The sequence below is a fragment of the Ixodes scapularis genome, unplaced genomic scaffold, assembly GCF_016920785.2.
Source record: "Ixodes scapularis isolate PalLabHiFi unplaced genomic scaffold, ASM1692078v2 PGA_scaffold6__148_contigs__length_123643588, whole genome shotgun sequence".
NCBI classification, from domain to species: domain Eukaryota; kingdom Metazoa; phylum Arthropoda; class Arachnida; order Ixodida; family Ixodidae; genus Ixodes; species Ixodes scapularis.
The window spans coordinates 114,926,508-114,950,252 of NW_024609881.1; the positions used below are offsets into that span (position 1 = coordinate 114,926,508).

A 23,745-nucleotide genomic window follows, 5' to 3' on the forward strand; every position below is an offset into this window, starting at 1 on the left:
GTTTTGGAGGCCTATTGGTAAACCTCTTTAACATGATTGTGACTGATGGGGGAAAAACTGGAATAAGCGAGGGTTTCCCCGCGTTCCCGAATTAGAAGTTTCGTCGGCGGGCCCACTTAGAGCTGAACCAGCCGACGAAACTTCTGAATCTAGGATTCGAGATGTACCAAAACCCCAAGCGATGCAAATAAACAATGGTCGACGTGCAAAGCGATGGAGATAACGATGAAGCAAATTCGCCAGCATGGCTTCCCCGGCTTGCTTGGAACCTAAGGCCGGTTCATAAAACCAATTTATATTGGGTGTGCAAATAGCGGGTCAAAACGAACAGCACTGCATCATTCGTATCTTTCACGGTACAAGGAAAACCTAGGAAGGACTTGCCGACTCTGTGGTGTTGGAGGAGCTAAGGATGACGCTGCAGTATTTAATTCGAAGAAATATTCGCACATCCCCACATCGTACAGCTCGCGAGAGAACGTCCAGCACGACTGTACACGTGGCTGGGAAGAACCGCTGCCATAAGGGGACCTGTGGCCGAGCGTTGGTGCATGCATTTGAGAGAATGTGGAGCTAAAGCTCGTGCTGCCGCGCCCAGGGATCCCGGTTCCACTGTGGACGAGGATCATCATGCCAGCAATCAGTCGTGCGAGTCGTATACCGCTACTGCCCAAGGTAGGTTACAGACCCCAGGCTGGTGTCGCAATGCGCGGGATAAAATTTCTCGCGGACGGAGTGAGCTGGGTTTGCCATACTACGACAGACGAACATAGCTCCGTCCGAAGTCGCTTCGCTTTTCGAGTGCCGCATCGCATTCCGCTTGGTCCCAAGTCGTTCGGAACCCGAGGTACTACTTCCCATAACAGCCAAGACCAGTCTGCAATGTGTTGGAGATAATTTATTCATTTGTCAATGTAGCTCCCTCCCCCACCCAGAAATCCTGGATAACAGGGTGCCGTATGTGCGAAGAAGGTGGAGGGGGGGGCAGACAAATAATCTCTGCCACAGACAAGCTCCTCAACGCTAGTATGAAGTGGGAAGTGTGACAACAGGCAAACGACAAGTGGCGAGTCTCAAATGCCATCTTAATGCGAGCAAAAGCAGACTCCAAAACTGTGACGCGGGAGCAAGGAAACATTTCAACACTCTGAAGTCGCCCAATGTGTGAAAAAGCCACGTACGCACGCTCTGGTCGTGTGACAAACAATGATCCAAAAAGATGTCTCCATCTCTTACATTCAAATGCCCTTCGAGTAAGAGGGCGCAGAAAACATCCACTCGTGGCACCAGGGCCCAACAATGCAATTCCTCTCTCGCAACCCTTTTGTCTACACTCTGTACCTGCGCCAAGAGTGCGGTGATTCTAGATCGGCTCGATCGTATCCAAGTGGTACACAAAAACTAAGTGCGTCGTCTCCGCAAAACGTTCTCCTCCGACAGTAGCCAGTAGCACTTTTAAAGCGCGACTGCTTGCAAACGTGTACGGAGAGAAGTTGTGCAGCACGTCAGAATTCAACGTGGCAACCACCACGGTAACACCGTCTACCTCTACACACCATCCGACGCTAACCAGACAGGGCGACAGAAGCTGCATGTTCGTCGATTCCCCGTCGCGCGATCGCTCTTCCGCCCATACCCCCGCGCAGAAAGCGGGTCCGGGCCGACTGGTCCGGAGTGTGCACAGCTTCCATCGCCCTGTAAGCTTATACTCACTCACTCGCTAAGACAGGTGAGAAAAGCTGGGAATCCCAGCCTCCCTCCTGTTCCTCCTTTCCCTCCTCTTGAAAACGTTGGGACACGCTCTCTTGCCCGTCAGCCTTAGCTGTGCTGCATCGTTTTAGTGAGACGAAGTATAGGGATATACACTGAGGAAGAGGAGGAGATTTTAAGTGCACAGCAACGTCCGAGCACCAGGCCGTGGTTGGAATGATTAGGGGCAGACTCAACACGAGCTGCCTTTCTCCCCGCTCGCTGTTTTAACGCGTTTCAACGATGAACATCGGTGTTCACGTTCGAACAGCGAGTGGAGCCAAATTCAGCTATCTTTGCATCTGCCTGCTAATCAATCCAACCAGAGCTCCGTGCTCACAAATTCCTGCACACTGTCGTCTCCTCTCTCCGTTTCTACCCATATTTTCCCTCGCTCGCGCGAGTTGAGATGCCGTGGCGTCGGAGTGAAAAAGCCCTCTGAAACACTTCGGTCCCCAAAGGGGCGGTAGTGTTTGCGGTATTTGCGAGGTCAAACCTACGCGCCACCTTTCGGGAGACGGTCGTTGATGGCACCGGCCGACGTAACTCCCTTTTACGTAGAAAGAACGACGCGTAACAAAATTAGAAAGCCCACGCGCGGACCGGAAGTGTGCTGGGGCTACACGATGGACGGCGCCCGGAGCGCATCCGCTCAGACGCTGATAGTCCTGAACACGTTGAAGCCGTTCTGGGCCGTGCTGACGATGACGCCGGGCATTTGGGGGTGCCAGTGTCCCTCCTTGATCTCCTTCTGTCCCTGGTGGATGAAGAGGAGCTGCGGCGGCAGACCCCTCAGCGCCGCGTCCTCCTCCGCGTCCCCGGACGCGCCCGTCGCCTCCGCGTCCCCGTCCCTCTCCACGGCCAGGTCCCAGAGCGTGAGCTGGTCGTCGCTGCCGCTCGCCAGGAACACCGTGCCGTCCGTCGGGTGCCACTCCACCGACGTGATGGGCGCCAGGTGGTGCTTGAAGGTCGCCACAGGCTTCCCGCTCTGCTGGAAGAGACGCCGAGTTTCTGGGGTCAATCTCGACGTTACATCTTTTTGCTGCCGAATATGTTAACCTTAATACATTCGCTGCCAAAGATTGTTAGTCTGGCGACGCATTACAACGCGTCGGCAATTCTAAGAAAGTAGCGAGTGCAAGGGCATAGCTTCGTATTCCCTGGTTTGGCTAACGGAGGTAGGGGAGCAAGGGCTATGTCACTGGTGCCTTGCTTTAAAATGTGTTTCGACTGTACGATACGACAACCAGCTAGAGCCGTAGCCTCGGTTACGCAAGTACATACATTAAAAGTAAAGCAAAGTATGTAAAGTGCTCACACAAGCACAGAGCGGGATTGTCGCCAAAGGGATAGTGAACCGAAATTTGGATTTAAAAAAAACCAATGCAGGAGCTGTAGGCGGGAAGCTACAATCCCTACGACACTACTCGTAAGGCAACATCTCGAATGGACGGCCGTATTTTTGGAAAAGGAGGTCGAGATTGAACCAGGCCAACGAGGCGCGTGACGTCGAGATACCTAGTTTCCTCCTCTCTTCTTTTCGCCCCCTCAAGGCGGCGAGGTGGAGAAGACGCGAGGCCGTTCCCTCTACTTCTCAGAGAAACAAGACATAAACATATCTGTCAAATGCGCCTCCTTTTTTTTAAAAATAGGGTCATCCGTTCGAGACATCGCTGTATGAGTGATGTTTTGGTGTTTGTAGCATCCCGTTGCACGCTTTTGCGGCGTGTTTTGTGGAATCCAAATTTCGGTTCAGCATCCCTTTAAGATGTGTCTATTCCCACTCGGCGCTGTTGCTGGCACATTGACGAAACATGTTCAGACCCCGGACTTATACAACAGTCAAAGCATAAATGTAAAACTCATTTTACAACCATGCTCCAACAGCATCACTTTTCAATGCGGAATGTGTCGTGTAAGCTCGTATTGGCTCTTTGAGCACGTAGTTTTACAAAAAATTGTTAAATTGCAGCTATATCTATAGTCCGTTGCAACTCGAGAAGGTAGGGCAAGGGAAAGGAACGCCGGGGAGGAGGAAGCGGATGGAATACTGGAGTGGAGAGGGAGAAATCTCCTCCTCTCTTTAGCGATTTGTCAGCCTCCTCCTCCTCCCCGGCCTTCCTTTCCCTGGCCCTACCTTGTTGAGTTTCAACGGACTAGTAGCCCCGAGAAGTTCGCATGGCGCCCCCTTACGGCGAACCGGGGTGACGTCACGGCGAGGAGAGAATTTTTCCCCGACTCGCTCCGCTCGCCCTGTGGAGGCTGTGACGACGCTAGCTGTCGGCGCGCTCGTTTCTATTTCATTTTTTTAGGCGTATTTTCTGTAGGAAGTGTAAATTTTTATGAGTTTTTATTTAGGTATGGCCTGTAGCTACAGGCGAAACTTCAACCAACATTTTAAGCATGCTTGACAGGGCAGGCAACGCATGAATCGCAGCTGGTATATGAAAATAAAGAAATATGGCCACAATTGCAGGAGCATCGTTATAGATTTACATCTCGCACAATAAATGCTGTTGATGGTCTGAATAAATTGGCAGGCTATGTATACTATTTTTCTTTTGTATCTCTGTTTTTAAACAAGATCGCCGAAGCAGAAAAGCTGCATGCTCCTCGAGCAACATGCTAAATACACTCTGAGCCATGGGGAGAGAATCACAAGTAAGACAGCCAAAGTGCAGGAGCAAAGTAAAAAAAAAACAAGGAACATTTATTATATACATTGCTCGCATTTAACCTTTGCTGGATTCGGATCGTATTTCAAAGGACTACACGGGTGTTATTTGTGGACTTGTTTATATGAACCCTTAAGTAATGTATAACAAACGTAAGCGAAGGTGTCTAGCTCGTTATTAGTCCCTTAAGCCCTAAAATTCAGATATTACTTAAATCGAAGTGTCCTGAAGCTAAAATACGAGAAGCTTTTCTCACGCAGGCTGTTGCCCTTCACAGGTTCCACATTTTCTGCTACTAGTGCTGCATCTACCGCTGGACAGACGTTCTAATGCTTGCTTTTACTCCTGTTTTGCTCTGTTAGGGAGTCCAGCTGTAGGGAGTTTGAAGGCTGAGGAAGCTTTTGGGGACCTGTAGCAGTCTCTTTTAATTGGAAATGACAATTCAGACTAAACCGTGTATTTTTTAATACCCAAGGCTGGAATAAAGAATGTCAGGAAAAAGTATAAACATCCCAAATTACAGCACTACTGCTGTGCATATTTTGGGCAGTTCAATACATATCATACAGGCACCTGGGGACAATTCGGCCGTTTTTGCTGCTACCATACAAACTAATTTTCAGAAATTGTGCATCTTCTAAGAAATATGCCTGCATACGTGTATAAACTATAAACTACTACGTGTATAAACTATATAATTAATTCACGAAGAAGCTACATTTACGTAAAACAGCCCTGCTCCACGAGCACTTCAAAGATCATCAGACGCAGGGCCTTTAAAACATCTGCGTACTAGCGCATGCAGAGTGGAAGCGCAGAGTCGGGGTCGCGAGCTAATTTGCCGACCACCCGAAGGCCCATGATATAAATGCCACTTCAAATGCCTTGAAAGCGGGATGTAATATCGTCTTAAATCATGAACAGGCAAGGAACAGAATTCCAGCGTCTGAAACACTTGCGCCACCGCTTCACCGACCCCTCGCAAGATTGCGTTGTGTCGTGTGGACGGGCGGGAAGGTTCATTGGCGGAATAGCCTCCTCCCATAGCTTTCGGGATTTGTAACCCAATTTTAAAGGTAAAAGGGACAAGCAGGCTTATAAAATGTACGGAAGCACGTCAATATCGGCCTAACTCAACGTCTCGTACACCGGGTAAACGAAGTCCAGCTCCTCGAAGAGCTTGCGGCACACAACGCCAAATCAGGAAACCGGTGCTGGGAAGCGAGCCGATGCGAGATCGCGGAGCGGAGTCCTCCCCCTGACGTCACGGTACACCTCACCCAATCAGGGCGCGGCGACCGCAGCGACGCTTGTGTTCGCTCTCGGGGCTAATAGCGTGAAAACGTCCCGCTAAACTTTGCGCACATATATCGTCCGTGTTTGCTATTTTCGTCTTTGGTTTTTGGTACATACTTGCTTATCTATACATGTACCGAGCTAATGTACCGGACAATTACGAGACAAGAGAATGGCGCTTTTTGGACCACATAAATGAACTGTGCATTGCAAAAAGCTCGAACTCCGTGAGAATGTGACGCTAGCTGCTGGAACAGAGTGGCAAAATTTTAGAACATGACGTTGCTTGTATCAAAAGATAAGGAAAAGACGACCACCTAAGCCTAATATTGTCGAAACAAGAAATGACACGGTGGGCATCCTCAAGAATTATTCATGCAAAAAAAACTCGTCGGCAAGAAAACAATCTCCTTCCTGCTCACGAGCGTTTTTCACCAATATAAATTGTATAAACTAGGCTTAGGTGGACGTCGGCTCGTAGATAAATTTTGTTTTTCTTAATTATCTTTCGACACAGATAACATCACGTTTTCAAACTTTCACGTTCCATCCCAACTTCCAACATCACATTCTCACGGAGTTCCAAGATTCCGCGATGAACATTTTACTTACGCGGGCCAGAAAACACGGTTCCTTCTTCTCGGTGACGCCCAGCATATCTCCAGTGATTATGACTTTATATGTAGAATTAGGGTGTCCACGATGTCCTTCTCTTTAACCGATCCCAAAGGAAAGGCAGCGGCTACTTGCCTGAAACGTGCGCAGGTCCCAGACCTTGACCGAGCCGTCGTCTCCACCGGACAGCAGGAACGGTTCCAGCCGGTTCCAGCTGATCACGTTGACGTCTGCCTCGTGGGCGTCTGCCGTCGTCAGCATGCACGCCTTGTTGGGTGCCGCCCTGACGTCCCATATCCGGATCGAGCGGTCCACCGAACACGATGCAAGCACCTGGGTGGATGACAACCGCCTTCCTTCCACCAATGCACCTTTTGTTTTTCGACCGTGTCAACGGCGCGGTCCAATGGATCTAGTTCGCTACACATAAAGTTGCAAATGTCAGCTTTGCACGCTTCAACATTCTAACTCGCAATGAAAAGGAGGTTGTGTCGTGGATCAATTGTACAAAAATGTCCAAGGAAAAACAATTGCCCAAATCAATAGTTACAAATCAAAACAAAAAGTTACCACTGGCTCGATAGAGAGCCATGCCTTTTTCAAGTTAAAGAGAAAAAGAAAAAAAACAATCATGACTTATTTTGGCACTTTAATGGGCAAAAGAGGAACCGAGAGCAAAAGCAAAATGGTTTTCTCTCCTACCTTTTCTGTTTCCATAAAATCAAACGTCCTGCATTCCATAATGATCCCATGACATTTCTTTCACTTTGACCCGAAAAAGGCGCAACTCCTTTTTGGGTTGCTCAAAGCTTTAGTTTTATTTTTGGTAACTTCTAAGAAAGTTTTCACTGTAAATATATTTCTATAACAAATCCACCACGCAACCACACTTTTATAATGAATTACGGGATTGTGCCGTGCAAAGCGGACCTCTACGATTTATCTAAAAGGTGTTAAATTAATGGTCCACGATCCAGAGCCAACAAATGTTTGCAAACTATCAAATCTTTTCTGAACCGCATTGCAGCCCTGCAGTCATTGACAATCTTGCACAATCGAAGCGAGGCAAGCAAACCTAACAGGGTTGTTTCTCACTGGCTGGCAAGCCTGCTGATCAGAACTCCTATGTGAACGTTGTCCGTAGGTTGTTTGCTTTTTTACTCTCAGCTTCGAGATGGCCCACCCTAGCCAATCAGAAGGCACGATTTCCCAGTTGGGGAAGACATTATGGAATGCGGTACCCTGAGAACGTTTTGCAGCTCCGACCTCAACCTTCCGGGATGCGTAGCGGCCGCAGCAGCCTGTTCCCATAATTACGCATCTTTAAAATACGGAGTTGCACGATGGAAACGGCAAAGGGAATGACAGAGGCTTTCCTTGTGGCCATTAATTATGAACTAGGTAGTTAAACCACTGGCCACCAAGAGAGACAGCACTGCAGGTGGGCAGTTACAGGCACCCACCATAAACCAATAACAAAATCGTGCGAGACCACACGAAGCAAAAACAGAAAAGCTAATGATTATACGTAAGCATACTGTGCACCATTCACTGACAGCATCTAGGTAGTAACAGCATGCAGTGACCAATCTTTCTTGGGGGAGGCAGAAAACCGAGAACTCAACCATCTTTTGAACCAAAGCACTAAAAAAGACAAACACTTCTGTTTGTCTTTCTTAGCACTTTTAACCATGGTTCAAAACGTTCATCACCAACTAGCCCAAAGACAAGTACTTTTAAATCCCACCACATCGGGTCAGCAGTCGTTGCTTTGAAGGGAGACAGACAATTCGGAGACTTCTCTAAAAGACGTGTCTTACCCATCCGAGGGAGCTTGAAGCACTGCCCAATTTTCCCCAGAATCGTAACACAAATATTTTTTCGTAGACCGGAACAAGCGAGAGTGTTTCCATAATACCCTGCCACTACCAGACCAGAACCAGCAGTACTGTCGTTTCATTTACCACTCGATTAATTTGGGAGACAAGAAGTCGTCTGCAGGAAAACTGTCTCGAGCGCAACCGCAGCTCGTTACAACCATGAAATTAAATCTCGCAAACCCTTCCGGTGCCCCCAACATGCATCACCAGGCCGAACTGCGCAGAAAGCAACTGACCGTCGCTTCGCTGGGAGACCACTGGATGTCTTCCACTGAGGCCGTGTGCCCCGTAAAGGCGCGCTGGTCTACGTGCCACGTGCTCTCGTGGGGCTTCCACAGGTGGATGTTTTTGTTGCAGTCTCCCGTCGCCAAAACACCTGCAACGCGGGACAACAAAGTTTGTAGCCGTTCTTCGACAGCTGGGTCGGGTACTACAGACGCACAAACGAATGTCGCTTTGCAAATGGCACGAGGCATCGTTGAGCGCCTGCGAGGGTCTATGCTCTTTGTCGGGAATTCTCAGACGTCTTGGTCTCGAAAAGCGCCTACCTGCACCCAACAAAAGCCAAGGAACTGACCCTAGTCTCGATGCAGTGAAGCAGTGCAGAAGCCTAAGGACCTTGTAAACGATAATGCTCACGTACTGGGGAGTGATTGGCTCATAGCTACGCATCAACGAGTAGCTCGGGCCTGCTAAAACAGTACTTAAACTCGAAAAATGTGTACTCAAGGGGGAGGGAAGGGGGGGACGACTGTTGAGAAATTTTGCCAGTTCAAGGAACCATAAGGTAGGGAATCTCCTTGGCTCCGAAGAACCCAGTTTGAGGACTCGTACTCAGTACCGTCAACATTTTGCGTGCCTAGGCATAGTTCCGGTCCTAAATCAAGATGCCTTTCTGTTGAGCTTTTCTGGTTTATTTCACTAAAATGTTTTGGACCACCATCGAGACACGAAAGGTTTATCATCTATCGTTAATGACTACGATAACGCGAAATTGTCGATCGTGGCTTCTCGTAAGCTCGAAAAGTGTGAAACGAACGATTACAGCTCTGCCAGTGCTTGCACCGTATGTGGTAGCACCCACAGCCCACGTGGCCAACCCAGAGCACGTATGGGAGCCAAAATAATCTGGCGGGTCCCACCTCGTGCGCTACGTAATGGGACGCCCCTTGCTTCGGAAGGTGGCAGGCGACCCCTGCAATCGTTCTGTAATCTCCCCCTACACTGCTGCAAACGTTGCTAGCACAGCCTTCGCTACGACAACTTAACAATCTCTCTCGCCGTTATTGTCGCCGGAAGCCAATTTTCGCAACAGCTCCATAATTTAAAATGCTGCCATCGTCACGACTCTTGCCAAAACTTCATATTTTTCACCATCGTCATCATTTTTAGGACAGTAGCAGACAACAGCCCCTTTTTGAAAGTGTGCAACATCTAGGAGCATCTACGCAAATTATCCGAGTTTGCCATTAGTTTAGGCACGCACTCCGAGCACGTATTGGACACGAGGGCCGCGTTGGCACAAACTTGGCTCGGCTTGTACCGAAAAAGAGTTCTGCGTCGGCTTTCGGCGAGGACCCGAATCCAATCACACGCTTCGCATCCAAGAAACGACGACAGCCAATGTTGCTCGACGCACTTCTGAAAACGGTCTATTCTGGCAAGTCCGTAGTCAGTCACCATCACTGGGGCAGCCTTTGCTTCGGACGGTAGCAGACGATTCTCGCGACGAGCCCCTCAACCAAAAACATTGTCCCCATCACTTTGGCGGCCTTTGCCACAGACTAATCTTGCAACAAGTCTGCCGTCTCCGCCGTTGTCGCCGCTAAGGCAGCCTTCGCGGCGAACGGTAGCAGACGACTCTGGCAACGGATTCGTTGTCGCTGATCGCCCCCACCTGGCTTGGTGGGTGACCAGTCGACGGCATAGCCCTCGGCGAGGTGTCCCGCAAACTGGAAGGCCGGCTTGGGCGCCTCGTGGTTCCGCACGTAGTTGGACATGGCCGACGGGTGCTCCAGCACATGCAGCGGGTGGCTCAGGTCCCAGAGGTACACCTTGCGGTTCTCAGACCAGGTCGCCGCCATCGTCTTGTCCCCGACCTTGGACACCTGCGACAGAAGGACCTGGACGTGAGTTGCGGGGTTCCGGCATGTTGCCCAGACCGCGTCTCCAGCGTGCCGTCCAGTCTCGGCCGCGCATCAAAAGCTATTCCGAAGTGGCAACAAACTGCGTCATGGGTGCCGCCATGTCGCGCCGCTGGACGTCGCGATTCCAACGGTTGGTCGTACAAATGCCGGCAAGAGACGAGCAGACGAAAGGCTCGCTATCGTTGTGGCGTCCCGTCCTGCATCTGCTTTGGTTTCCTTCGAGCGCCAGGCTGCAGAGCGACCTACGGTAGAACAAGCATCTGTCACATCTGCCTTTGATGCCGCGCCGCTGCCAGGTTCGTGGCAGGCAACGGCGTGCCACTTCTGCTTTGTCATCCGGTGTAAATCAAGGGACACCACTTTCAAGGTCGTGTTTTGATGCGCCAACGGGAGACACACTTCGTGCAGCCTAACTTTACAGACAGTTCCCCGAAAGCATCCATTGTACAGCATGTGAACTAACGCTTCCAAGGCACTCTACACGGCCCGCTAAAATTGATTTCTCAACGTATCTAGCTGTGATTTATCACATAAGTGCAAACAGTTGGTGAAAGTTTACAGTGAAAAAAAAAAAACTGAGGAACAAACTTACCCTGTTAAAAAAAAAAAAAAAAAAACTGTTCAGGACAATTTACGCCTCCACTTGACAGACGATGCATGCGTCTGCAAAGTGGCAGCAAATATTACACAGAAGAAGTTCTTCTTTTTCTTCTTTCGAACGAAGTAAGTTTGTTTCTTGATTTTTCCACTGTAAACTTTCACCACCTGCTTGCACATTTATCCGAATTGCAGCCTGATACACCAAGGAACCGATTTTTTTGGGTTGTCTAAAGTGCCTTAACAGCATTAAATTACAAGCCGCAACACCGTCGAAAAAAAAAAAAAAAAAGTCTACTTACACGGACGCGATTGACGCACCCCTGATGCGGCACCAGGGCGCTCTCCATCTCGGGCTTGGCATCCTCGTCTTCGCTCTCCGAGCTGTCTTCCTCGTCGCCGGCATCTTTTCGGGCTGACTCTTTGTTGCGGCCCATGTTGCTGAGCTTCATCACGATCAGGTGGTTGAGGTGCGAGCGTTCGGCCTGGGTTCCCGCCGCCAAGTAACACGTCAGCGGAAACCGATCAGCCCGGTTGTCCCCGAGGGAGTCCCCGACGATGTCGAAGCTGAGGCACGGTGCCACTGCGACGTTCGAGGGCGAGGAGGAACACCGTTAAGGCTGGCTCACACGCCAGCGACTGCTTACGACAGAGTGCTTGCGGTCCCTTACGACAAGGACGCACCGGCACCCCCGGTCGGGTCGCTGTGGGGCACTTGTCATTTCTGCGTAGCTCCTACTCGCTCAACGTTCTTTATTGGCTCAAAAAACTTTTGACAATGTTAGAGACGAACATCTCTCATAGAAAGTATGTTCGTTTCATCTTGCAAGTACCACAAAACCTTTGCTCTAGTGAAATGCAGTTATCGGGCGACCCCATAGACGGCGCCGGCATGCCCGTGTGTTGTCTCGTTGCAAGAACCCGGTTGCAAGCAAACGCAAGTGTGTGAGCCAGTCTTCGGATATGGCACTCGGTGAACGGTATAGTACACCACGATCACCCGATACCAAACGTTGAGCCGCCGCAATCCCATTCAAATCTAATAGACTATGTGCATATGTGCAAAAAGACGTGTTGTGTAAATTTCGGGGTTCATTAAACAAATGCACAGCTTCACGATTTCACCGTACAAGGCGCTCGTGTTTGGCAATGGGGGCAGGGGCCAGAACTGACATGCCTGGTGACATGGGGAAACATTTCGTATCAAAATAGCCGAGGGAGAGAATTATTTTTAGATATTTGTGCAGATCCGCAAATTTGACAATCCGAATGGAAGAGCGGCATCAGAGGTGCTAAGATTGACGAGGAATGCTCAGAGTAAGTTGATGCGTCAGCTTGAATCATGTTTCCGACATTTCCAAAAGATGGTGCCCCAAATGTGAATGAGGTCTATCCTATACAGTTGTCAAAATTCCAATAGACGTTGCACAACGTAGAGCACCTGAAGCTGTGTCAGGTTGCAGTATGTTAACTCCCAACAATACCCATACTGTTTGTCACCAATTGGTTGAAACGCCACGTCTTTTGTACGCAGCAGCGCACCTCCGCAATAACAGCTCAGAGAGCAGATGCAGCAATCAAAAGGTGGCGTTTCAATGGGCCAGTGACGAACATTGGGGCGGGGTAAGAGGGTTCAGCTTCTGCAAGTAAGCATCTATAAGGGTTTGCCAACCGACGGTGTCCGGCAACCCTAGTGCATGTCTTCTGTACACCAGCTCGTTCTTTAGAGACACGAGGTTTGTGGGCCCTGTGACCCTGCAGCCCTTTTCTGTTTTGAAGAACTGCATATCTGGGCACGCTCAGTATAGGGTGTTTTTACACGACGTCAATTTGCCTTTATTTTTTTTTTTTTAAACAAATTTACTAATTTAAAGGAATACATCGCAACCTGTTGAGGAGATGTTGGTGTGGTAAGATTTATACGCCTCTGTGCTCTATGCATTTGAGGGGTCATGCACATTCTTGGAATGCTCGTCTTCGGTATGTGCCAGACAACTCACAAAAAATGGTGGACAAAATTACGTCAATGAAAACACCCTATGCAAAGAGCAAGTTTGTCTGCTCCTTGCGCAGGAGTTGCGGTGACGTCAGAACAACGCCGAGCTCTGATTGGCTGACTGAAAAATAGTGGGTAGACCTCAAAGCAAGCTGCCTTGAAGTCTACCCACTATCATTCATTCAGAACCAATCAGAGCTCGGCGTTCTGACGTCACCACAGCCCCTGAAAAGGAGCAGACGAACTTGGCATTGGGTGCCGGCACCCATCGACTTGGCGGGATGGCAGAAACATAAGTCGGTACTAAACCATCGTTGAAGAACAGATCACTGCTACATGGGCCATGAGCTCAATAAATGAACTACAAACAAGCTTGCGTAAAAGATATTTCTGCAGTTCAGCGACATCGAAGACGTATGTCGAAGTAGCTCGCGTGCTCTGCGAGTACCACGACCTGAAACATACTAGTACACACCGCAACCAAACGTCCAAAACACCGAAATGTGGGGTCCGTGCCTTATACACGGCCCCGATCGTTTTTGAACAGCTGATCTGTGCGACAAGGTGATAGGATATACCCGTGGTGGCCTGATGGTAGACGACGTAGGCTGACTGGTCACATTCGAGCTCCTCGCCGTCGTTCGTTGTCCCAGGAACGTAGACTCGCCGTTCGACGGCACCTTCTTGGGCGGCCACGCCTTGGCCTTCGGCGTCCGACATAACGTCGTCTTCGCCCTCATTGTCGTCCATGTCTTCGAAGTCCGAGTCCGAACTCGGAGCAGCATCTTCGCCGTCGGCCATTTTTGGATTTCAACCGCAAACGCACATGGCCGCTCAAAGATGGCGGCGCCGTATGATGATGGTGATACCTCCCGCCAATTATTTGTCTTTCGAGCGAAGGAGTGAAGACTGCTCGTTCTGCTTCGCGGTTTGTTCAAAACAGTAGTTTAATTTGATGATTTTACTGAATTTATGGGAGAAGGTATTAATAGCTAGCAATACCTTAGAATTTGTGTTTGCATCTCGAATGTTTCTCTTCTGTCAGAGCGGACGAACGAAATCCACAGTTGGAAACGCTGAGATTTGGCAGCTGATGACTGCTGCGCGATTAGTAAACAAACGATCGTTCGCTTCAAGGCATCTCAATGCCAGATACCCGCAGTGACAGCAGCAGGTAAGGTCTATTCTTGTCTCTGCGCGCCGATCCCACGCGAATCGTTTCCGATTTCCTCAATTCTCTGAGCTTCGGTGGAGCAGGAAATGTCGGTACAGCCTCGCAGACAATGGGCCAGTTTCGCTGCCTGGATCCATGGTCTCGTTTGACTTTCGGATTTCTCTGCCAGCTTTACCTTAGTCTCCTTCCTTTTGTTTCTTTTTTTCCCAGATGAGATATTTGTTGTATTTGGCGCCTGAAACTTCGAGATTGAGAAAACTAAAAACATCTTTCCGTAATTATTTTTTTCTTTTTTTCTCTCCCAGTGCTAAGGAAAGACGTAGTAGATTGTTAAAAATAGCAAAAACGGCAGCTTGTTCCCAGGCGGTCATTGTTCATATGTTTCGTTAAAAGTATTAATTATCGCGATTATTTTGGGCATCACAGGCCTGTGCTATTGAATATTAAGGTTTCTGCCTTCAGCGAGCCACCCGGCAGCTAGCTCATAAACCAGTGTGCAGACGACAAACAGGGCGAGGAAATACACGTCCTTTCGATTTTGCTGTATTCTTAATGTTTCGCTTTCTCAAAATTGAGTTCTAAAAAACATATGCATAAAACTTCTGGCCAAACTACGTTCGCGTGCCCAATTTCAGGTACGGACGTACGTTCGGAATTTTGCAAGGCCTGCCAGTCTGTTGGTCCAGGCACTGGTTGGTCCGATGGGTTTGAGGGTCACAGTGTCAAAGCAGTTTCAAACAAATTCAGAAAAAAAAAAAAAAAAAAAAAAAAAACTGCTTATGTACACATTACTTGCTTACACAGTATTTAATCTTTTTTTTCTTTCTTTCGGGTGTCAAGAGCGGGGGGAAAAAAACACTTCGAAGTTCTTTATTTAAAGATGAAGAGCGAAAAAAGGGAAAAAAAATTTTATATTTTTTTATGGTTTAGCTGCTGGTCATCACCGTATGATAAAGTTCCTTGTTAATATTCAACAGCATAACGTTGGTCATCTGCAGATTTCTGTGTTTACGCATCATACATAACCAGATCACCTGCGGTCAATTAAATCTTGTAATTTTGCAATAATTTCAGAACTTTCACATGTGTTGCGATTGTGGGAGTGATTTTACACCCCTTTCTAACCAGAAGTGAAAACAAAGTCCCGCAATATGCAACAGAAACTTGACGCTACATGGCTCAGAGTTTTAGAAGCTGAAAATCGCACCCGAGCGTGTAGCATAAGTAATGCTGGTTTCCGAAGTACTCCCAAAGACAAATACATGCTTTTGTATTTTTTTTTTTCTTGGCAGATTTTTCAGAAAAGAGTCAAAGTACAGGCTAGCTGGTGGAAGTCAACCATTTCGTCGTTTACCCTGAGACTGGGGGGTTTTTTGAAGAGCAGAAGTAATAGAAAAAACAGACAGGTCTCAAACTCAGCTACACGTTTATTTCAACAACTTCCTCTTATATAGTTTGTTCTCGTCGTCAACAATCAACAAGTCGTATATGATTGGTTGTTGACGACGAGAACGAACTATATAAGAGGAAGTTGTTGAAATAAACGTGTAGCTGAGTTTGAGACCTGTCTACTTTTTCTATTACTTCTGCTCTTCAAAAAACCCCCCAGTCTCAGGGTAAACGACGAAATGGTAGATTTTTCAGGTTGTCATATGTCTAAAGCGCCGTTCACACTCTTGCGACCGAGTAAGACCGAGAGAGACCAGACCGGTTTTTAAGCCTTTGGCGACTTCTTAGGACCGAATGCGCTGCAGCGGAGCTGGTCCTAAGAGATCGCAAGAGGCTTAAAAACCGGTCTGGTCTCTCTCGGTCTTACTCAGTCGCAAGAGTGTGAACGGGCCTTAAGGGGGTGAACTTTCGGTTGTTCCCAGTGCAGTACTGTTTTTTCTTTTTTTTTTCTTGTGTCCAGAAAGGAAAACATTAACACAACATAAAGCGAAAAGATGAAAACGTCTTTGAGATGAACACCCACAAGCAGGTCCAACCATGCGTGCTAGGAAAAACAGAATTCCTTAGGCTTACATTTTTATTTATTTTTTAGCTTACACATGAAATTGGGGTGTGATAAAAAATGCACCATCTCAAGACTCTTTTGCGACTAGCTTCATTGCACTCGGTTCATTTATACTAATTTGTTTTTGTTCGTATAGCGCTCGGTAACACCCTGCGGAAGGAATGCATAGCCTACTCGTCTTGGTGTCTTTTTTGTGCCGTATTATTTGCCTGGCAACGTACACCTACACGCCCATCTACAAACGTAGCTACGTGACTAGCAGTCTGACGTGTCAGTTCAAAGACCTCCTTAGCCCTGCTTGAAGACCCTTCTATAATCAAACAATGGACTGGGCAACAAGACATTGTAGCCATTCTGGCTTATCTGCCTCCCTGATAGGCACCACAGACAGCTGAAAGGAATAGCCAAATACTGGACACTCGGTCTCGTGTATGATAAGACAGGTGGCCGATGTTCTCAGCATTTTTTTACCCCGACTTGGCCATAATAAGCTTCCATCTCATTAAGATAAGATCCATGTCTATCAGTATCTATAAATATGATGTGAAGAGGCAAGCTAAAGCTCTAGAGAAGCGAAATAGAACACCTCAAGTGCACTTTGTTGTTTGGTTGTTTGGGCCTCCCTGAACGTCCCCCGAAAGGTCCTAAGGGCCGCAGACAACCCGAATTGCATGTTTGTTCTATTCTTCCGGATGACTGCAATTGATCCCTTGACATCACCCTCAAAATATGAAGATTAGAAACTGCGTAAATTATATAACGACCAAAAAAAATTATTAAAAAATCTAAAGTTTCTGCACAAGTTGATGGCATAGGTGGCAAACAGGTGCCTCCTTACTATCTCTTGCTGCCCCAAAACCAAAGCGTTGCAATACGATCACGTGCACACTTCTTGTTCCCAGTTTATGTTTTCATTTGCATTTTCGTCAGGAATGACCATTCAGATTTTTATCAAACTTCACCGCGTGGCATCGAACCCATCTTGGCCGAGCACTCGGTAACATCTTCCTCGAAGTGCGAAGGTCACCTGGCGAGGGAAAAGGTCCGATCGACAGAGGCACCGCTGATTTCCTGGTCCCTCGTAGAACTGTTGGTTCAGCCATCGGAGGTTGCAATATTGAGAAGCAAAAGGCACAGAGGGGAGAGTGCTTGCCTCATCCACTTCCGGGCTCCGTTTTTGATTCCTTGACAGAAGCGGTGCAATGCACTCTCAAGTGGTGTAAAAGATGTGTTTTATAAATCTCGGTAAGAAATGTTACGGGGATGTGACTTGCCGAGTTCTCTCATTTTTTTCACCGTATGTGTCACTGCAAAGGCAGAAGAAAGAGTGAGCCCGGCGAAGCGGTATTCACACGGGGGGAAAAAATCTTTGGAGCACGCGTGATGCGATGAAAATGTCACGCTTTTGCGATGCTGCACGGTGACATCTGCCCTCCAGCAAGGGGAGGCTCAAGTGGTACAAACAACTCCTGTGTGGTGGCGGATTAGGCCGCTTTTGGTAATATTTTGTCGTTAAAAGCTTCGGTGCCAGGTGTAGAAGGCGCTAAATTTGTCTGCACTGGTATCGAGAGTAGAAATTGCCAAGTTCCACTGTTAACGCCGATCTCCCTCCATCTCGTCCGTGCGAATGACAAAGCTGACGAAAGGATTGTGCTCGCCGATGAGGTCAAGCACATCCCTCTAGAGATTGCTCCCCCGTGTGAATATTGCTTTAAAGGGGCCATGCAACGATATTCACGTGGAATGTTTTTCACTGTTCACGAGCTTACTCGCACTAGTGAGACCCAAGTGCACTCGCACGCAATGCCACTGACTGAAAAACTTTGTTGTGGTGCAATATCAAGGACAAAAGCGAATGTTTTCTTTCAATCTCTCTTTCGCAAAACTTGATGACCTTGTTGGGGTATTGCAGTATCCCGCAGTAATGATGTTTGAATACGGCTTATAGATTGAACCCGGGCATTGCGTGAGCACTCGATTTGGGCTCGTGATAATCAATAGCTTGACAAGCATTCGGGTAGTGGCCTGTGTCCAAGCCCTGCAAAGACGACAGTAGCTGAACCATACCAATGTCAGGAACTCGGCACGTGTCACGTGCTTTACCAAAGCCAGCTCCTGGCTATGATTAACATTGGCAGCATGTAATCGGCTCCAGGTAACATGGCCGCTTGTTCTGGTTGACGGGGTAAACGCTGCTCGTTTGTCTTTAATTTTTTCTTTGACTTCTATCGCGCGACGAAAAACAGTTGCGTGTTTCATGGGTCATTAACATCCAGGATTCGTTCTAAGTGGTATTTGTGCGAAGTACAAAAATTGTTGCATCGCCCCTTTAAAGGCCCATTGGCACTCTAGAAAAAAATGTTTCATGCCCCGTTGTTTTCGGGTTTGTGTGATGGCTTCTCGAGGGATTTGAGACAATAAAATGAAAAGATTTTCAGGGGCTGCGCGTAGCCCTTGGTGCCAAGTGCGATAACGCGTGGTACGACGCCAATGCGCGAGCAGCATCTCGAGGGCGACCGATGAGGACGCAGACTGGGAGGACCTAGCGGGAGACCACCACCCGGCAGCCATGTTGGACGAGGTGTCCTCCACCGTGAACCAGCTGGTCCAGCAGGCCAGGAGTCATCTGAAGGACACGAAGGTGTACCGGGCCTTCTTCAAGGACAGCCCGATACTGTCCACCAGCCTCGCCATCGGGGTTGGCGTGCTCAGCCTGCCGGCACTGACCTTTGCCAGCTTCATCATTGTCCTCTGCCTCCTCACCTTCCTGGGCTTCCTCTTCGTCGAGGGTAAGCTGCCCAAGGACGCGACTCGGGACCTTGGCACAACTACAGTGCCTGTATGTTCGGCGGCTCATCCCAATTGTGCGTCGAAAGTGGTCCTGTCAGTGGCAACAAACGTTATCTAGGAAACCGAGAGAACACTTTTCAGGACGCAATGAATGAACCTATCGAACACGCATTTTAGGCATCGTGGAGCCCAAAATACTCCAAGGTGGCATGCACAACGAACGCCAAAGAGCCAGCGAGTCTATGACTGATATAATACTAACTTCCGAGAGACTGTACACAAATGATAGACTCATAATTTTTACGGTGTCTTTTCTGCGCTGCATTTTGCAGTATTTTCAGATTGGCTGTAAGAGGGAGTGATTTTTGAAGGGCCCTGTAGACCGAGTTATGGTTCCTGGTTCCGACTGGTGCGCTTATTGTGTCCTCGCATGTGGTCCCTCGATTTCCGCCTGATGCCGTCACACTGGTGTCATGCGATTGCCCACTCCCATGCTAGCAGGGACACGGCAGTGCGGGCGGATGTGGCAGGCCTCACGATTTGTGGAAGCTTGAGCAGCTAGGAGTTAGGATGCCGCGACGACAAAATTTGTTGCTACTTTGGGACCACTTTCAGTTCACGGGCAGTATGGGGTACTAAATGCACCGCACGACTATGCCTTCTAGGCATTCTAGCTGAACTGGGGCATACAAAACTATTTATAATTCTACTTCGAAGGCTGGTTGAGATACATTTGCGTCGGTTGCACCCACTGCAATCAAAGTGACCGCAACAAAAGGCACACCAGAACAAGCGTTACTCGTGATTTCTTAACGAAGTTACTTCTTACATTGCTTGTCACTTTGGGTGTAGCAGTTTTTCCGGGGAGTGTAATTTTAGTCTATTTCTCTCTGGGCCAGGCACGAGATGTATCGCAACAACCGAGAAGATTATAGCTTTGGCAGTTGCTCCTTTTGTGTTAGACTTTGTACAGCTGAGGCGTGCCTTTGGACAAAGAATCTGTGCTCCGGCACACATAAAACGGGAGTACTCGAGGAGCGTCACAAAACCCTAGTTTGTAACGCTCACTTTTTATACACAAAATCAATAACGGTGACACACCTTCACCACAGATGGGGCGGGCCATCTTTTGGCGGCAACACACACTGACAAGTCTGTGAATTCGAGTGTCCTTGAAGGAGCTGTGCAACGATATTCAGTTGGAACGTTTTTCACTATACACGAGCTTACTGGCAGTAGTGGGACTCAAGGTTACTCGCACGCAACACCACTGGCCAAGAAACTCCTTTGTTGCGGTAAAATTTCAATGACAAAAGCAATTATTTTCGTTCAATCTCTCCTTTGCAAAATTTAATGACGTAACGTGGGGATCGCAGAACACCCAAGTGACGATATTTGAACGCGGTTCATAGATTGGACCCGAGCCCTGCGTGGGCACTCGATTTGGGCTCGTGATAATTACTAGCTTGAGAAGCATTCACGTAGTCGCCCGCGTCCAATCGCTGCAACGACGACAACAGCCGAGCCATAACAATGTCTGGAACTCAGTGCGTGTCCTATGCTTTGCCAACCCGAGCGCGTGGCTATGATCAACATTGGCGGCATATAATCGGCTCCAGATCACGTGGCCGCTTGTTCTGGCTGCGAGTTGAGGGGGTGAACGCTGCTCGTTTTTCTTTAATTTTTTTCTGGGACTTCTATTGCGTGAAGTGAAAAACGAACGCGTGTTTCTTAGGTCATTAACGTCAGGGATCTGTTCTAAGCGGTATTTTCGCAAAGTACAAAAATTGTTGCACAGCTCCTTTAACAACAAAATTGTTTCTATTTCCGACGATGAAAAAGCAAAGGTACTCTCGGTGCAATTATGTTGAGCAGACAGGTGCGAGCTTCATGTTTTCAGCAATACTGCGGTCGCATGTACGGTAACATAAAAAATATTGACTATGCTATACTAAGCTTTTTTTTTTTCTTTCTTCTCAAAGGGACGCTAATCACCTTCGGAGTGATCGTCACGGCCGGCATCCTGGTGTTTGTCGGGACGTTTCTGGTGAGCTTAGGTTGCTGCCTCTACGCCACCTTCTACGTCCTCCAAAAGCTCGGGCTGATCCGCGACCCTGAAGCCGAAGCCGATGCGTCCAAGAGACGCGAGTAGAAGCCAAAGCCGATGCTTGGAAGAAACGCGAGTGGCGGTCCCTTTTCTTTTCTCAGAAAGAGCCGACACCTCGCGTTGTCTTCACTGGTGTTGTGAAAGCCACTGTGTTAGTGTGATGGAATTACATTTGGGTTACCTGGGTCCAAGTATAGTAACTAAGTTGGGACAAAACTGCTCGATGGGTAACTATATCACTGTAGAAGGTATTGAAATGCACCTCGGCAATGCAAAGACCCATTTTTGTCTTTTTTTTTTTTTTTTTGTTGCCTTCAGCAAATCTTGCACACAGTATTAAATAAGTGTGGCATCTAAGTGGGATACTGATCATCTGAACCAATCGAGTTTTTCTGGAGATTTCAGCATATGTAATGTTTTTGATGATTTACCCAATTACTTGCCTTTCTGCATTCACCAGTGCTGATTGATATTTCATACCCACTGTCGTAAGCATGCTGTTAGGTAAAGTGCCACGGTTCAATGGCTAGAATGTGTATGTTAAAAAACCGCTGAAAAGAAGAAAAGCATTTTTTTTAATAGTCTGTTTGGGACATGCGTGTCAAAAAATTAATTTTACGCGAAAAAAAAAACAATTTAGAGCAATATTGTTAGTGCGAGACGCGATTTAGTCGGTAGTCACCTCGTTTCCACTTGTTTTCCTTCTCGGCATTTCGGACGCATGGAGGAGAGGTGGATCGGCTTCGTTTTCACGTTGAGGTGGAAAGAGCGGAAGACCGACATGATCATTCCGGAATGACCCGCAGGGGCAGATACAGAACTCCGTTTTGAGGGGGGGGGGGGGGGGGGGGGGGGGCGGGGGCGGGGGCGGGGGCGGGGGCGGGGGCGGGGGCAAAAATTTGTAAGGATACTATTCTCCCATTCTTTCTTGTGCACCGGTGGGTCCACCCATGTCGAATTGCCCTTTGAGAAGGGGGGGAGGGGGGGAGGTCGACTTCGTATGGGGGGGGGGGGGGGGCGGCAGCCCCCGTCGCTCCCCCCCCCCCCCCCTTGGATCCACCCCCGATGATCCGTGATGTCATGGACTTTGCGCACAGAACTTCAAATAAACCTCTCGCTGTCAATATTGCTCTAAAAAAATTTTTTTTTTTGCATATTTATTTATTTTTTGACGTGAGTGTCCCAACCAGACTGTTGAAAAAAAGCATTTTTTTTTCTTTTCAAAAACTCTTTAAGGGAAGCTTTAAAAAAATAAAAGCTTTCATTAACTTTATATAGGCCAATCGCTTGAGACAGTTTAAATGTTTAATCGTAGTGGAAATATTAAGTTGCCACAGTACCTGGCCAAGTTACTTTGCATCCCAAGCAATTACTAGCAACCAATATGCATGTGCTACTTTACAGCTCTGCTCGTAACACTTTTTCTATGTCTGTGTACCCAACTGTAGCGTTTTGTGATGGTCGTTGGTTTGGGCGCAAGGCCCTCGAGCATTCCAACGCGCGGATACGGGCCTCAACGTTACCAAAGGTGAGGGTTACAGGCGGGAGGTCGAAACCTTGGAGTTTCCAAGGCTACGAGTCGCAGCGTCATTTTCTACAGCACAGACGCGAGATAAATCGAAGCCCGTAGTCCACTGAAAACAACAGTGGTGTCTACACCGCTGACCAAAGCCCCTCCATACAGGAAAGTAGCAACAATCCGTCGTTTCCTATGGTCTGTGACAAGTGGCGAATCCGGTAGATGTACGTCGCCTCTAGCATGAGCTTTCTGCGTTTGACAGCTTTTCGTTGCACGTGCAGCCACAACCTGGCAGAAAGCAAAAGTTGGTGGAGCATTCAGTGGGTTTTAACCTGTCGCCGGCTATAAAAGTGTTCTAATGGCACTCGCACTGAAAAAAATAAAGGGTAGATGGTACAAAAAAAAAAAAAGTTTAAACCAAGCTGTTGCTACCCCCTTTCTCTATGGTTCACATTTTTCATTCTTCTTTATTACGCGAAGCGTGCATCAATGAGCCAACGGCGAAATTCAGAGTTGTCGCTACTCTTTCGTTTAGAGGGAGCTTTGCTGCCAGCCTAAGTCACGGCACCGCCCATGTGTCGGTCTGGCATTGTGTCGAGCGGAGCAAAGTGTGATCGGTAGTGTGTCTTCAGAAGTTGTAATAATGGCTTGCAGGTCAAGCTGTGGTCTTTTCTCTTGTTTTACAATATTTGTGCTTTATACAGCATGTTTTCTTTTTCAGTGTTTGACTACGCTGCCTCTGTACTGTTTTACTGGATCACTATAAGTGATCGGCACTTGTACCTGCATTATTTTGTTCTCTGTTTCAAATAAAGAGTACCGAATGGCCTCTCTTAATGACATCTGATGTACTGTTCTTAGGTTGATAGGCCTGCTTTAACTGGTTAACATTTTTTTTCCTTCAATTGCTGCCGATTTTTTTTTTTTTTTTCAGGGTTGCACATAGCCTGCACACTTTTATAATTGCCCTTGTGTGCAGCAGTAATGCAGTGACTCACCTCTGTCAGTTTACTGATTATCTGCCTAGTCATGTTTTGTTTTAAACTTTCCTTATTGCCACAGCCATACTGCATTCGCAGAATTCGAAGTGTGTCATTTGCCTTTCACTACGCCCTAAGACAGGTTTGTGCTGTGTACTGTGTAGGGTACACCTCACATTGGAACTACAATTTCTGTTTTTTTTGTC

The 23,745-nt window shown here is 47.9% G+C and overlaps 2 protein-coding genes across 3 annotated transcripts; one reads left to right on the forward strand and one right to left on the reverse strand.

Annotated features, from left to right (window-relative positions):
• Positions 1-883: 883 nt before the first annotated feature.
• LOC8041260 (glutamate-rich WD repeat-containing protein 1) lies at positions 884-13,816 on the reverse strand. Its single transcript, XM_029970994.4, has 6 exons — positions 13,534-13,816; positions 11,262-11,542; positions 10,113-10,323; positions 8,452-8,591; positions 6,471-6,668; positions 884-2,737 (listed from the first exon to the last, which is right to left on the reverse strand). The coding sequence occupies exons 1-6, from the start codon at positions 13,754-13,756 to the stop codon at positions 2,402-2,404; spliced, it is 1,389 nt and encodes a 462-aa protein (XP_029826854.3). The 5' UTR covers positions 13,757-13,816; the 3' UTR covers positions 884-2,401.
• Positions 13,817-14,032: 216 nt separating this feature from the next.
• On the forward strand, positions 14,033-23,399 carry LOC8041259. Of its 2 annotated transcripts, XM_029970996.3 has the most exons (4): positions 14,033-14,129; positions 18,646-18,932; positions 20,916-20,980; positions 23,281-23,399. In XM_029970996.3, exons 1-4 carry the CDS (start codon positions 14,101-14,103, stop codon positions 23,323-23,325), a joined length of 426 nt encoding a protein of 141 aa, XP_029826856.3. In that variant the 5' UTR covers positions 14,033-14,100; the 3' UTR covers positions 23,326-23,399. The 2 variants fall into 2 exon arrangements, with proteins under 2 accessions (XP_029826856.3, XP_029826855.3); XM_029970995.3 differs by having other exon boundaries at positions 20,916-23,399.
• Positions 23,400-23,745: the final 346 nt, after the last annotated feature.